We start from the raw sequence: 16,563 nt of genomic DNA on the forward strand, positions 1-16,563 counted from the left end.
CTCAAGAAGATTGAAAAGCAAACAAACACACACACACCCAAACAGACCACAATTAAAACAAAATACCAGAAAAACCCAGGGGAGAGAAAAACCAGAAGTGCAGCTGTAAAAGTTGTGCTGTTCCTCCTCCAGTGACACCTTCTCTTGCAGGGAAATGTATTATTTGCAGAAAAGAATTCCTGATTAATTTCACCATGAAAGCTTTAATGATAAACTGGATTCATTTCAGGCCAAATACTACTTTCTTAAATATTATGCTCTATGCCTTCTACAAAAATGCATAGTAGTGTTATTTCAGACATTAGGAATAAATTGTACATCTGCATATTACTTCAACGTTGCTTGATTTGAGTCATAGCAAGAGGAAAAAACAAAGTTTTATAGTTTGTGCTGAGTCTTCCTACCATGATGTTAACTGCTGTAGCAAGTGGCAAAATTTCCTTTGGTTACAAAAGGCACAGGATCATCTTCATATCCACTGGCTAAAAGTCATTTAATGTAACTCTTAAATACAACTGGGAATCAAAAGACAAAATTACCACTTGAGTGATACCAGTGATCCCTGGTGGGATGGGAAGGACAGTTGGGAGAAAAAGATAAACTCTCCTTATCTCAGCCCACAGTGTTTTAATAGAACACCACAAAGAGAAGAAACAATAGCAATAACAGTAATACCTACAGAAACCTTTGAAGGTCCCTTCCAACCCCTTACATCCTATGGTCCCATGAAATAATATATAAAATGAGGGATGTATAAGGCAACTGCTCACCACCCAGAACTTCCTGCCTCTGCCTGACCTGGCCTTCAGTTCCAAGATCACATGCTATTCCCAACCAGCTCCCCACTTTTATAATGGGCATGATATCACAGTATCAAATGTCCCATAGAACGGTTGGGTCTGGCTATCCTGGCTGTGGCCCCTCCCAGCTTCTTGTGAAAATTAACTGCAAAAATTACCCCGGAGAAATTCAGGTGGGGAATGTGACTATGTGATGGTCACTATATATATATACATTCTTACATATCAATGTGTGTGTATATACATCATAAATATATATATCTATATGTATTCTCACTGAACGTAATTTTTGACATATTTAAAAGCTGCATTCAGAAATCCACAGAAAGACAGTTGTAGCACAGGACTGAATTCTGGATACTGTGCTCACTTGCACAGTCCTTCACCTACAGTATATTTGCTAAAAATGATCCAATAAAGGTGTTCCTAAAACGTTAACAAAGACTAACAAAACTATTGTTGTGTAAAGCAATTCTAGTAGAATGTAATGGAATTCACTGTCTTTTGACCAACATTTTAAGCATTTCTGAAAGCCATATGTGGAAAATTGTAGATTATTATCCCTAGTAGGAATTATATTCTATAATGTCACAGAATTACAGAATCATAGGGGTTGGGAGGAAATCCAAAGATCATCTAGCCCAACCTTCCTGCTAACACAGGTACACCTAGATCAGGTTTCAAAGCGACACATCCAGGAGGGTTTTGAAAGTCTCCAGAGCAAGAGATTCCACAATCTCCTTGGGCAGTTTGTTCCAGTGTTCCATCATCTTCACAGTACAGAAGTTTCTCCTTCTGTGTTCTAGTTTATACCCATTGCCCCTTTAATTCAGTGAAAGAACAGGACATTTTAGTTGGCATGTGCATATTGGCTGAGTACATCAACAGACTATAAGCAGCTTTTCATCCCTTGAGTTAGAAAAAGAACACGAGTGTTGTGATACATTAATTCTTGGATTTCCTAATCTTCCATATATTGAACAAACTCCAGTCAAGACTGTTTACCCTTTAAATTATCTTTGTTAATTTTAATGGCTACCAGTATGCTTTAGTGTACAAAAATTGCTCAAATAATTAAGGAAGTGTGAGGAAAATATTTTGGTCTACTTATTTTAAACCACCATGGACAATAAATTTGCTAATTAGAAGAAATTTATGACAGATTATGAAAGACTTCTAATTTGTTTTCCAGAAATCTACTCAAAATAAGAAACTGATTCTTCTTGTACCTCAGGTTCTCATTCTGCCAAATAGGGATTCTGCTACTGACTCTACAGATGGAAAGCATGCTACGAAACACAGAGCCAATAGTATTTGCAATAACAGTTTATTCCTGCTATTATGATAATTACTACTTCAATTATTTCTGTTAGATAGGTGGCATTAATTATTATTGATAGTTTTCATATTCTATGTGATATCAAGACCTAACTACTGTGGTTTAGGAATACCTATACATTGTTCAGCCTACACCTGGTTGTAATTAGTAAGACGCAATAGTGTGTGTCCACACCTGAAGTATGCTGCATAGAGTGCAGAAAGCAAAGCTGGTATCCATATTATGTGAACCTGTAGGCTATGTACTCTCAATTCCAAACATGACCTGCTGTGACCCAAACAGTGTAACTTTGCATGGGTCTACAAGAGAGCAGTGAAGCTGCCAGAGACACAGGCAGTTCCCATGAATGGGCTCATGGCTTCCAGGTCTGAGTGACAGAAAAGTTTTTCTGAAAGCCCAAAATGTGGAAAATTTTCTCTAAGTATGCATGTACATATCTGCACTGGTTATGAAAAAAGGTATCTGAGTAGTTTTTAGATTTGTTTCATTGTCATAGAAAGAACAAGCTCTCCCAAAAGTTTATCCCTCTGCTGAGATGTCATAGTCAGATTCCCTGGTACGCTGTGCTGAGAAAGTTGTATTTCAGTTTCATACTTCCCATTGTGAGGGTTTCTGAGAAGCTGATGTTTCTTTACACAAATTGCAACACATTGCATGAGCTTTAAAGAAACCTAGTATCTTTGTGTCTTTACTAAAACAAGTTGAAATTAGCCAATGAACTCAAAGAACACTAAGGGTGGACATAAATAAAAGTATGAGTTTTTCATGAAATCAAGCAGGGGAAAAGTGACTTGGAGAAGCTTCTGTGGGATGAAATATCCTCTCCCCAGTTAGAAAATAATCTATTAAGAGTTATTCAGCTCACCACTACTAACTTCTTTTGTGAGGGGAAAGAGGTGCACATTTGAATGAGGAAAAATAGTATTAGAAGGACATCAGACAAGAACTGAATTGTAAAAAAAAAAAAAAAAATTGTAGTTCTATGGAAAAAGAACTAATGACAAAAACCTACCTTCATATAGAACTTCATTTTGTTTAGTTTTGATAAAATTGCCTATGACTCCTTTCTCTCTTTACTTCCTACTTCTAGTAGAAGTGTCAATTTCCTGTAAATCTAATTGTTTACCTGTAGCTTCTTCTAGTGTGGCAACATCAAGTCTGGGACTATAATTTCCATAACCAGCAGCAGTAAAAGCACGAATCTGGAAAACATACACTGTTCCAGGCTTTAGGTTATTAATGGAAGCTGAAGTGGACTTGGTCTTTACTGTTGAATAGGTCCTCTCCCTTTGATCCTGAAAACAATAAGACAGAGGATTAAATGATATTTATAGGTCAGATTTTTATCGTGGTTGCACATCAGCAACTGACAGTGAGTCTGGGTAGTTTATTCCAATTTGTTGAATGCTTTTTTCCCCAACATAAAAAATAAAGTATGCTCTGTGGAGTATTACAGAATGAGAAGCTCTAAGTGTAACATAAAATCCAAACAGGATGCTCATGTTGTTAGCCATAAAGCAGCCAGACATAAAATGATTGCTTCATTGGATCTGATTACATTTGGTGAAACTTTGATGAAAAATAACTTGACCATTGCTTTCCAGGGGAATCTGTGGGGTCTAAACTGTGTGAAGATGTAGAAACCTGTTCCTTCAAGGTCAGAACACTTTCCCTCTCACCTTTCTAACACCTTTAAAACATACAATACTGCCAATGTATAACTGGCTGGATTTTGCACCAAATCCTGAGGTCTTTAACTCGTTTTCACTTACTTCTGTTTCTCTGAACTCAAGAAAACCCCATGGAAAGCAGCTCAGTATGACACCCCCCACCTCCCCTCCCCCTCAATTTAAAGCTGTAAGATTACAAATCCTATGAGTAATAACTCACTTTCAAACACTACAAAAGCTGTATCACAGATCATTACAGTATTCAGAAAGCTCTATTTATTCATCACATTTACTGATCCAGATTATCTTTCAGCATAGATATTTGCAGCTCTGTTGATTTTTGGTGGCAGATGCAACCCTGATTTGAAGGGCAGAGGAGATGAATTAACCAACCATATGAATGCACCACATGACCAGAGAAGCATGAGCCGTACAAGGCAGTGCTAATGAGAAAGACACAAAGGGAAGGAATAAATCTGTAACTCATTTCAGTAGCACTTTGCGAGCTAAAAATGATGGAGAACCTTTCCCTTTGCAGTCAGTAAAGCAGCAAAGACTTTTCCTGAAATACAGGGTTAAACACATGATTTCTTTTCTGAGATGCAGTAATGGCTTCTCCTGGGTCTTGCCCAGTCTGTCTTTTGAGCAAACTCACCAGCTCAGCTATCAACAATTTTTCATATCTTCTCCAAGAGGGTTTAAATCATCTGTAAGTGAGGACCATGGTGGAATGTATGTTGGTATGTGAGAAAAAATAAGAATGTTTGAGAAATGAGAAACAAGCATAAGGAAACCATAAGCAGTCAGATTTGGGACTATAAGCCACAGTGGAATTTCAGATTTGGGGTTTTGATGCATAAGTGAGGCTTATTTGAATTGCCAACAGTTCTTGCATTCAAAATAAATAAGTAACAACGAAATCAAAATAACCTGAACGAGAAATCTCATAGGACAGGCTTACTTGGGAGATTGCATGCAGCTTTCATTTCAAGCCAGAAGTGAGAGGGGAAAGCAATACTTATCAGAATGTTTCAGAACTATAAAAATGTTTGATTTAATTTGGATCTAAAAGAAGCCAAAAGTTCATATAGGTTTTTTTTTTTTAAACTAATGGAACAAAACTTAAACTGCCACTTTCGCTGTCAGCGAGAACTTTATGAAGTACTTTTCAAGTTGAACTGCATTATTTTGGAAGGAAAATAACTATTTAAGTATTTGTGTTGAAATTGTATCACCAAATTAAAGATGTATAGTTAATCTGTTACTGTTCATGGGATGATTTTCTTATTAACTTATATTAATTTCACTGTAATAAGTATAACACAGGTAGCTCTCCTTCTGTTACAAAAGAACTTCAACATCAGTTCTTGTCTTTGTAAACACAGGAAATTGGCAATGAATTTCTGCTTATTTATAGTAACATGAATATATAAGGAAAATAATAAAAGCCACATTCTAAAAGCTATCAAAGTCTAGTATCTTTCTTTTCCCACTACCTACTTAAATTATCTAACAGACTAGGAGCTACTTTGCGTGTTAAAAACTCCACATCTTTGGTTTGTAGGTTTTTTTAATTTATTATTATTATTTTCTGTGTGTGCAGACAACAGTTTTACCTTTGTTAAATGTGCGTTTTTTTTTCTTTTTGCTTACATGTATGGACTTATTTCCATGTGTGCCCACATATACACTTGAGGAACAAAAATTATCTGCTAAAATTAGTAAAATTTCTTTTAAAAAACTGTTTCACTATCTATGTATCTGGTCAATTTTGTTAAAAGAGTAATTAAAGCAAACAAACTGGGAATTAGCATCAACAAATAAACATGTTATTCCCTTACCAAAGCATATAAAGATCTTTTGATAAGTATATTTGTGTAATTCAGCACTCGAAATTAGATGTGACACCTGATGTTAGATCCAATCTGATCTGAATTTACTTAATTCTATGCTACCTCATAAACTGACAGGTTCTTTTTGATATAGATACTATTACCTTGTTTGCAGAGATTAAATGTTTTCACTAGTGATTACAAAAGAGTTCCTGTGTTTGTTTCTCTGCATTTCAATTCTTTCATTTTTCTCCCAGAATGTTTTATAAATAATAGGTATATGTCATATGCTACAGTAAATTTTCCAAGGAATCTGGAGGATGTCTGGGCCCCATGACAAACATATAGCTTCACAACCTGTCTTCATGCAGCTTTCATCCAGCTTATGGGTGCATGTGGCCCTACTTACATGCTTGTCAGAATTTTTTTTATTCTGGAGTATTTCAAAGTTATCGTGAAGGAAGACCTAGACACACTGAAATGGATGGTAAAACTCTGACTGACATAAAAAAGATTGTAATTTCATTCTACTGGAAACAGAGATCACTGCATCTAATATTGAAAAGCAGCCCTCAGCTCATTACTGTGTTGGGACATAAATCTCATAATGCTGGGACTTTTAAAAAGGACAAATAAGGAATATTTATCAGCTGAAACTGTAGGAAGTGCTTTGGAAATTTTCAGACACCAACTCAAAGCTGTCCAGCTCATAAGGAAATACCAAATGCAGCCAAGAGTTGTATTTGATATATCATCTCAAGAATGGAATTACAGTGACACAGAAGGAAATGAAACAAACTTTGAACAGAACATAGAATAGGCAGGAAAATTGCATATATCATTGTAAAATATCCAAGTCCAATTTATGAAAAAAAGCCCAAACAATTAAAAATGGCAGATTTCAAGTGTCTATTTCATTTTTAGGATACCAAAGCACAATAATTACAGAAATTTGCTAGTTATGAAAAATAAGAAAAACCACCATGACTTTGAATAGACAGGATAGTTGATAGCTGATGGCTTTAACACTGCTCCACACACAGCAAGCCAACATGAAGCAAATAGCACATGGTTGTACATTACAGATAATCTTAGCACTTACTTTCTCATAATACTTGATTTCATATTCAGTAATGACTCCATTGGGATGTTCTGGTTCCTGCCAGGAAAGCTCCACGCTCCTCTGCAGCACTCTCTCTTTCATTACTCCGCTAACTTGTGAGGGAGCTGTTTGGACAAGATGTGTCAATAAATAAAAAACAAATTTGTTGGATGCCTAAAATCAAATGTCATTACTGATCTGCCCCATGCTGAGCCGCTTTCATTAAGGTAAAAGAAAGCACCTTTTCATAGCTCACAATTCAAAGCTAATGAATATTCAAGCAGGAGCCTATTACTGTTCATAAACTTAGAAAGGAAATAGAATTAAAGTGGAAACAGCAAAAAGCGTCATTGCTCAAGTTAGAGTGAAACTGATGATGGGATAAGAATAACAATTAAGAAAATTAGTTCTGATGAAGATAAAGCAAATTTTTAGACTGTGGAGTAAAGTAAAATCTATATATTTATTGTATATGTTTCTGAAAGGTGCATACAAAGAAAACTACTATTTCAGAAATAAAAATCACATTTTAAGGCTGATTTCATATAGCTGAGCCCAATTCTGCTTAAAAAATAGTCTGTCACACTATCCAAATACAACAGAAATATGACATGAAAACAACTTCGTTAAGAGGCTGACTCTTCTTTTTCATTAGTTCAAACCTTTCCAGGACATTTTCTCTTTATAGCTAAGTTTTCCATATTTGGTCTTGGCATTTTTTGAAAGTGCAAGGCAATTTTAAAGGTAGATCTTATGAAATAAAGTGGACACTGTCTTCCTCTACATGACTCTACAGAGACATATATGCACATTTGCATGCATACACATGCACACAGCTTCCTAATAAACATCACCCACAAACAAGTACCTTTTGAAAATACCCTAACAACTCACAACGTACAAGCATTATAGATACACTGATTCTCATTTAAAAATGTGCAAGAGATAAAGTAATAAAATGTGAAGGACTGAAAAAAATAACTTGATTTATCAGCTTATCCCATGTTTAAAAAAAGGAGACAGATTTTCAGCTGATGTGATGTTCAACCTTTGGAACTGCACATTTTTCCTCAAACATACATACTGCCTGTATCAATGTAGCAGAGAAGTCCTTTTAAACCATAGCTCTTAAAAAACAAAACCAAAACACAATCCCCCAAAATAAAAACAAAACCAAAACAACTATGGTATTGGTGCAGGACTTGATCTTGTTCTCTCTCAGTTCAATGGAAATAATTCAAGGGTGTGACGCTGCTCATGTAAAAGACAAATAGGGTACAGGATCTCATCCTCCACAGCTAAAAGCCAAAAAAAAAATTATGTGTACAGGAATTGGGTCATATTTGGAGAGCAAATACAGATATAGGAAAGGCAATTAAAATTAGAGATAATTTTTTTTTTCAAGTATAGAAACTAATACTGATTCTACTCTAGATTTTTTTTAAACAAAAATTTGAAAGATTCTAAAGATTTTTCCAGGCAAAAAAAAAAAAAAAAAGGTTTATTTCAGAAGTGTATATAAAACATTCACTACCCAAAATAATGCAGTCTTGAGATGAAAAAAAAAGCATTTTTATGCTATGCAACAAGCAGGTGAATTTCACTTCTATTTAATTTAAAGAACATAGAAATAAAACATCTAGAATGAACAGTTCTGTACCATTAATGATAAAAATGTAATGATGAAGGAAAAATATCTGCAGTACAAACAAGACAATCTTCTCAAAAATTTAAAATTTGATTGTTGATTCTTATTTTAATTGCAAAGAGTCTATTTTTTTATTGTAACATGTATATTCATGTAGGTTTTAAAAATCAGTTTATTTACATTTCATTAGAAGCTCCATGAGTCCATGAAAATTAAGGACTGAAGCCATGCATGATGATTTTCATTATGCATTATTATGTTTTATATAATCAATATAATAAAAGTTGAAGACCCTTTAATGCAGGCTGCCCACCTAATAAAATCATTAAATTGTATCAAGCAAACACCATGGGTTGATACATCATCCCAAAGCCAGGATTGCTTTCATTGTCTTGTCCTGTATTCTCTTTCTAAAAGCTTAGAGTATTTTCACTCTCTAATTAGTGAAATGTATTCCTTTTTGTAGCTGTGAGTCTGGAATGTAGCAAACTAATTTATTCTGTCTAGTTTTCTTTGTCATGATTAACTAGTTGTCTTCTTTGTCTAAATGCATGCCACAGCATCCTGGCTGAATTTCAGAGAGGTCATTACGCTTCATGTAAAATATTCTGTCTTATCCCACATAAATCTTTTCAAATTGCTAACTTTATATTTTCAGATGTCCAAAATTGTTAATATTCATATTTATTAGGAAACAGTTCTATATAACAGTTCTCTAGGTCACTGGAGTTCATTCTCAACGTCTGCTGCCTTTTGTTTTAGCTTATCAAATTTTTTTGTTCTGTTGGCTGTAGCATTATTTTTTTTTTTTAAGCAGTGAAGCAAAATGAACTCGTTTCCTCTGGTACTAGTTAACTCTGTGTTTGTTGGGAAGGAACCACAATACACAGAAGGAGGAACAGAGTTGGTGGCAGATTTTAATCAGGGAAATGAAATACACTGCATAAGATTCCTACTTAAGATCTGTACAAAATACACCACTAATAGGCATATTTCATTCTTAGGGAATTTTCACTCAAAACAAAATTTCAGTGATTTAACAGCATTGCAAGACAGCATTCAGAACTCTAAAATAAACATACTTCTAAATATATTTCCTGTCAGTATTCTTTTCTTTCAAGAACAGTCAACTGGTTTGGGGTTTTTTGGGGCTGTGTTTTAGCTTTTTTTCCCCTTTAGCTAAAAACATTGTGACACTTTTCATTGGTAGAAGAACTCCATGAGGAAGAAAAGGAAGTTCAGCCCTCCCGGTATCTCTGAAGACAATTGTAGTGTATATAATTCCCATAGTACATAATATTCCTGAAATGCAGTAAGTTTACTTTTGCCAGGGAAAGAGGAGGATCATCAAATCAGTTGAAGCCAGAGTATCCTCCTCTGGCAAGGTACACCAAGCTATTGTTACTGCAAGGAAATCTCTGTAAAATAGATCAACCATATAAGCCAATCTGTTGATGCAAGAGGCTAGCTATATATGCTACTTTTATCCCACTTTTTGAGTTGCATTTCTTGATCTGTGCTGAATGAGAGTGTACAGGTCAGAAGCATTTTGTCCTTCAGTGTAATAATTTCTTCTATATTCTCTGTTCCTTTCTCACAAACTGATTTACATTCATGTTTTATTTCTTTTGGTTTCCTGACACTTCCTTTTAAACCTTTAGCCCACTTCGCATCGCCTACGTTAATTAATTAACAACCCAGTTAAGGTTTTGGGGAAAAAAAAAGGCAAAACAAAGCACCCAACAAACCTGTTTGAACAAGCTTGAAAACAAGCTAAAGTATAAACTTCATCCCTAAATACAAGATAAAATATAGCATTAGCATGTGAAAAAAAAAACCCAAAACACCAAAGCCAAACAAAAATCCCCAAGCAAAGAAAAAGTACTCTCTAATAACCAAATTTAAAATAACACTTTTTTTCCCCATTGCTAAAATACATAATGATGCTGATGACAACAACAATAATAACAACGATGACTTTTTCAGGTTTGTTGTTCTTTTTCTTTCAGTAATTTAGTTCTTGACAGTGTACCTATAACAAAGTTGTTTGTGATAAAGACACTTCTTACAGCATTTCTAGACAAGTACCCAGTCCTGAATGACTTGAGCATGCATAATCCCTACTGCATCACTTCAGGTTACAAAGAAGTATCACTTGTCAGAATCATTATTTCCATAATATATTACACTGGGGGATACAGGCTGTTCACCATTTGCTATCAACTTTCTTTCTGATATACCTCATCTCTTCTTTCTCTCCTTCCTGCTGACACAACATCTAATGCATCAAACACACACAGCCTCTCAGGGCTAACAGGCAGATGTACCTACACATGCTGCATAAGAAAGTACTTCGAGAATGACAGGCCTTCAGCACACTCATTCACCTTTTTAAAATGCTTCAAATATACCATTCAGCAAAAGGAAAATTGATTTTCCCCAGGTTTCAACATCACAGCCACAGAGAAATATAAGTCTGCTGGGTTTTACTGATAAAGCCTTCAAGTTATATAGATTTCAAGCTGGTCATCATTTTCAGATCAAGTTATAGAAAAAAGTTAAAACTGAGGTGTCAAAAAGAGCAGGGTATTCCAAGGAAATATGCTGTTCCAGAGAGAATATTGCATCTGGTAGACTGATGTGTTACATCCATGCTGCTAAGCCAAGCATATGGTGTATTATTAATATGTGCAAATATCTAGGTATAGAGAACTGTGGTAATTGTTTTGGAAGGCACTGCTTTTAGTCCAGAGTCCCCTGAAAATGTTATACCATATTTCTGCTCAGGCCTTCAATCTCTATCCTTAGCTATTCTCTGGTTCTCATGCCTAATAATTTCCCCCGATCTACAATGTACTTTCCAAAAGACAAAAGGAGCTGCAAAATTAAATCTTTTACACTCTGTATCAGAAAACAAAGAAATAAACCCAAACCAAACTGACAACCACAAAACAAACCCCAAACCAGGAAAAAGTACAGAATACTTAAAACAATAAAACCTGAATAATTAAACATCTGAAGCCAGAGTTTCACATAAAAGAGGAGCTAGGCATAACACACCAATTGCTAGCACAAATTCATCTGTAATTTTTACTGAAAAAAGATAACTCAGCAAAAGAAACATACATAGCCATTTCTCTGAGATTTCTTGAAGAACTACATCTTGAATGCATCTCACTTCCATAAACAGCATCAGTCATGGAGACTTCTAATTTGATACTTAAAAGTATCTCTAGAATCAGCATCCCTCATGTTTAGCAGTTCATGTGTTTAAAAAAAAGCTGAACAAACTATTAAAAATTCTCAGAAATAAGAGTTTCAGCCCTGCAGCCCCACTTCATGCAGAAAGTTTCACAAAAAAGAACAAGAGTAAACCCTGTACTAACAAATGGTATGAGATCTACTTTTGCAACTCCAGCTTCATGATTTGCGACTAATGAATAAATGGCTATCAGCCTTCCCTTGCCACATTTCTGTATTTCTCTATCCTACAATAGCAATAAAGCATTTAAGTCAATCCAAGGTTTGTCAAGTACACTCTCACTTTCACAGCATGGGATCCTTACAGAACTTCCCTAAGGACAAAAAATCTTGGCTTTTGGCCTCTTTGCTTTTCATGTCATGGAGATAGGAGGCAATCAGTCCAACCCACCAATTTTTCACACAAAAGCAAAAAGATCAATTTTTACACCCCTGCAAAACTGTATCTTAGGGCCCAATGTAAGTTCTACATTACATGAAGTATTAAAAATATTTTTCTGCAACAGTGCTCTTCAGCAGTTAGGGGGTATTTTGAGCAGCCAGCCTGAGAAGTACATTACTAACAAAGGCAAGTCATGGAAAACTAGAGATATCATCATCCCAATGGTAATAACCTACTCTACTATTTATCTTATAAATGTCTTCACTTTCTCCTTTCTTGGCAGAAAACTTTTATCTAAAGTTGCTTTGACTCTACATCTATTTTAAGTGAGACTGGAATCTGGCATCTTTCCAACAACAAATGAGAAATGAACCCATTTTTTTTTTATATATATATATATATGAAAAGAGTAGCACAAAATTATACTGTTGTTAGCTCTTAAATGGTTGTTCAGTAAGGGAATACAGAACTCCCTATACTCTGTTAATAGTCCTGCACCAAGAATTACCCAAATGGCACCCTTCTGCTCTGGCTTGTGTGCTAATTTGCTCCCAAGAGAAAGTGTGTAAATGAAGTCATAACCTGGCCTCCCACCATTCTCTAACTTTTTCTGAAGGGAAACAGGCATCAAAATTGCTGAAATTACTAAATAAGAGTGGTAGGCAAACAATTATACACCTTGAGGAATTGCAGCTACCACTGTCAGGGGCCTGGGGTCAGCATGTGGCACCACACCAGTGTTTATGCTGGTTTGAAGCAGTATGCCTCAGGATATGTGCTTTTGATCACTTTTGAGGAGTTCTGATGCACATAGATGTCACCTGAAACAAAACCTTGACAAGGGTTTGCAGGTACTGGGTAAATTTTAAAACTTTATTTTGTAGATATCTTCCTTGTTTATTCTGTTTCTCATAAAGATACAAAGGCTTTGTGTGAAAAAACCCAAGCAAACAAACAAAATAGCAACACCACCCCCCTCTCCTACCCCCATTATATCTATAGAATTGTGTTTTTTTATATTTATTGTACTACTAAAATTAGCAAAACTTTCAGAGGACCATAATATGCTAGTGCTACTCAAGCCATGACAGAGAGCTGACACAGCTTGTCCTTTCAATGCTTGGGAAAAAAATTTTCCCTTCATGTTTATTAATATTTGCAATATTTTTCATTTTATAGTATATGATAGATCCTGAAAAAAAAAATAGCAGAAAACAATAGCTATTAAAATGTACATTATTAAATGGATAGCTGGACACTAATAAGATTTTCTTTTTTACACTGTATTTCTCTCCCCTCAGTTAAACCTCCACATGACAAAGCAGCCCATGATAAAGGGTTATTGAGTACCACTGTATTATGCCATTAGTACCCATTGCTTTGGATCAATGGCAGAAAAATTCCCCACTGTGTTTACAAGCTGTAGCATTCAAAAAGAGACTTAAATAAATCAGATATTTTACACTAACAATATCCTACAGAGAAGCCATTTTAACTTCCTCTCTGACACACTTTACTTTCCAGCTCATAAATATAGCACAGGGTGCATACAATGCTCTTTAAGCCACAAGCAGAGGCACACACAGCTCTCTGGGCCACTTGGGAATGTCCTATACACAGTAAAGGAAATGTAGTCAAGTAATACTTGACTGCATTACTCCCTTACATTTTTTTTGCCACTGCTTTTCGGGTTGAGAAACTCTCCAATTACCTGCTCATCTACCGAAGCAGTAGTTATTTGAATACTCTTCCAAATCAAATCTGTCTGGAGAGGAGAAGACTCTGAGGTGACCTTATTGTGGCCCTCCAGGATCTGAAGGGGGCCTACAAGAAAGCTGGGGAGGGACTTTTTAGTATCTCAGGTAGTGACAGGACTAGGGGGAATGGAACAAAGCTGGAAGTGGAGAGATTCAGGCTGGCCATAAGGACGAAGTTCTTCCCCATGAGAGTGGTGAGAGCCTGGAATGAGTTGTCCAGGGAGGTGGTTGAGGCCCCATCCCTGGAGGTGTTTAAGGCCAGGCTGGATGAGGCTCTGGCCAGCCTGATCTAGTGTGAGGTATCTTTGCTCGTGGCAGGGGGATTGGAACTAGATGATCCTTGGGGCTCCTTCCAACCCTGACTGATTCTATGATCTTGAAAAGCAATGGAGATTTCCTCTCCTGTGAAATGCAGCCTTCCCTTATTCAGAAACTCAGCTAGAACCGCTGCAACTTCTTAGCATCACTTTTTTTCTGTAAAACTAGAAAGAAAGAACCACCATTTTTGCACCCATCCCAGAGCCAGGGGTAAGGCCCTTGACCAGCCAAGATACAACAGAGAAGAACTCAGGCCCTCCATTAAGGGGGCCCAGCCAGCACCCATGGATGATATTGGAGCAGCCATTAATCCTCTTCCTACCTGACTGGGGGGCCACCAAGCTCCCTGGCCTTTGTCCTCACCCCAAGACAGCTGGTGTGCACCATGGGGACTCACCAGCGATGAGAGGAGGATTACTCAGCCCAGATGGGCTCAGCTTGGGGTTTCTGCCTTTCCTGGAGGGGATTAAAAAGGGGAGTGCGTGGGGAGGGCAAAGTGGCCACACCTGGGCTGGGAGGAGACTCCAACAGAGCCCAGGTGCTCTGAGATTTGAGGTGAAAAAGGATTAAAAAGGAGTGGGTGGGGTGGAAAAAGGGCAGATATGGTGGGAAAGGGGAGGTGGTGGTGAAAAGAGGGGATTTTAAAATAACTATTTTCCATGAATCTTTCATAATGCACAACTGCAGTTCACGGTTTGCTTTGCTTTCATGCAAAAAGAACAAACCCATCAATACTTCATAAAATAAAGCACAATTCAAGGCTGCACCTTGAATATTTGGTTCAGTTTGGGGCCCCTCAATATCCAGTAAGGATATTGTGTTGCTTGAGTGTATCCAGAGAATAGCAACAAAGCTGGTGAAGGGTCTGGAGGGCAGGGCTGTGAGGAGCGGCTGAGGGAATGGGGGTTGTTCGGGCTGGACAGAGGGAGGCTGGGGGGAGACCTCTGTTTCCTGCAGCTCCCTGAAGGGAGATTGGAGTGAGGTGGGGGTTGGTCTCTTCTCTCTGGTATCAAGTGATAGAATAAGAGGAAGTGGCCTGGAGTTGTGCCAGGGGAGGTTTGGGCTGGAGATTAGGAAAGAGTTCTTTGCTGCAGGAGTGGTAGGGCATTGGGGGAGGTTGCTCAGGGAGGTGGTGGAGTCCTCCTGGAGGTGTTCAATAAAGGTGTGGTCACGGCACTTGAGGACATGGTCTAATGGCCATGGAGCTGTTGGGTTAATGGTTGGACTGGATGATCTTGGAGGTCCTTTCCAACCGAAAAGACTCTATGATTCTATGATAAGTGAAAAAATGAGGTAAAATAATACAATTTGACCACCCCTAGTACTATGAGCATAAAGTTCTAAGAAAGCTTATGCTCAAACAGCATTCTTACCAAGTATGTAGTGATTTACTAGTTGTCCATCTACTTTATTTGTCTGATGAATTTGAAATAATTAATGGTTTGGTAATTACTTCATCAAAAAAAAAATCACCACTTGGATAGTTATCTATGCTGTGTACTCTGGCAAAACTCTGGGGAGGGAAACCAATAAAAAGAATGAAAAAGAATTTACCACAAAGAAAACAAAACCGTTTAGAAAGATCAGGGCTGACATTTTGTCTATCATGTTTTGGTGTGTTTCTTTTCTGGTTAGAGTCTATATCTAGATCCATTCTATGAACTCCCCTGTTTCTCCTGCCTGACATTTGGTACAGATATTATTGTCGTGTCTGTATTCCATTTCTTCCAAAACTGGAGACCTGGGCATCAATCAGCGCTGAACGGATGCTGAGATGCGTAGCAAGTGACAACATCGACTCCCAAGGTATCCACAGCTCACTCTTTGTGATAAGTTTTGACATATCAGGCACAAACTTGATTCTTACAAATGCATTAGAGCAACAAACCAGCCTTACAAATAACAGAAAGGGATTTTTGTTCTACTGCAGCATTTGTTTTCTTTTGCAGAAGAAGTATTTCTATATTAATTAGATTTTTCTTTTGTCCTGCCTTCTTTTGGAATTCATATTTCACAACTCTCTTTTTTTACCTTTTTGTTTTTGTTTTGTTGTTTGTTTTTTTTTTAGCAAAAACATCTGCCACCAGCCTTGCAGTAAATCCTTGGCACACAGGTATTATTCTTCATCAAAGAAAACAAAACACCACAAAACTCCTCAAAGATGAGGATACTCTTTTCCCTGGTGGGCTACTCAGACACATTATGATCTCCTTCTGTCTCCAGTCATCTCTGTTGGCAAGTGTCAATTACAAGGCACAAGCATTCAGGAGCGGAAGGATAAAGCACAATTTACAAATTCTTTCCTCTGGAAGTAGACAGGTGTAATGACTGAGACTGTTTGCTGTAATTGAATTTCATGCTGTCATCTATTCAGTCCCAAAAAGATGTCAGCGTCAAGGATGCTACTCATGGGGAAAAAAAAAAAAAAGAAAAAACACAACAAAATAACAACCA

At 36.9% G+C, this 16,563-nt stretch overlaps 1 protein-coding gene across 7 annotated transcripts in view; it reads right to left on the minus strand.

The window, feature by feature from the left end:
- EPHA7 (EPH receptor A7) overlaps positions 1-16,563 on the minus strand; it is a 165,242-nt gene that overhangs the window by 33,723 nt on the left and 114,956 nt on the right. For 4 of the 7 annotated variants that reach the window (XM_054392180.1, XM_054392149.1, XM_054392191.1 and 1 more), the window contains exons 6-7: positions 6,744-6,868; positions 3,266-3,434 (exon numbers count right to left, since the gene is read on the minus strand). In XM_054392180.1, the coding sequence (XP_054248155.1) occupies positions 3,266-3,434; positions 6,744-6,868 (294 nt within the window). Of the gene's footprint in view, positions 1-3,260; positions 3,435-6,743; positions 6,869-16,563 lie in introns of all 7 variants that reach the window. The other 3 variants (XM_054392161.1, XM_054392155.1, XM_054392200.1) reach the window with 2 other exon arrangements.

This window comes from Indicator indicator, chromosome 2, assembly GCF_027791375.1.
Source record: "Indicator indicator isolate 239-I01 chromosome 2, UM_Iind_1.1, whole genome shotgun sequence".
Taxonomy (NCBI): domain Eukaryota; kingdom Metazoa; phylum Chordata; class Aves; order Piciformes; family Indicatoridae; genus Indicator; species Indicator indicator.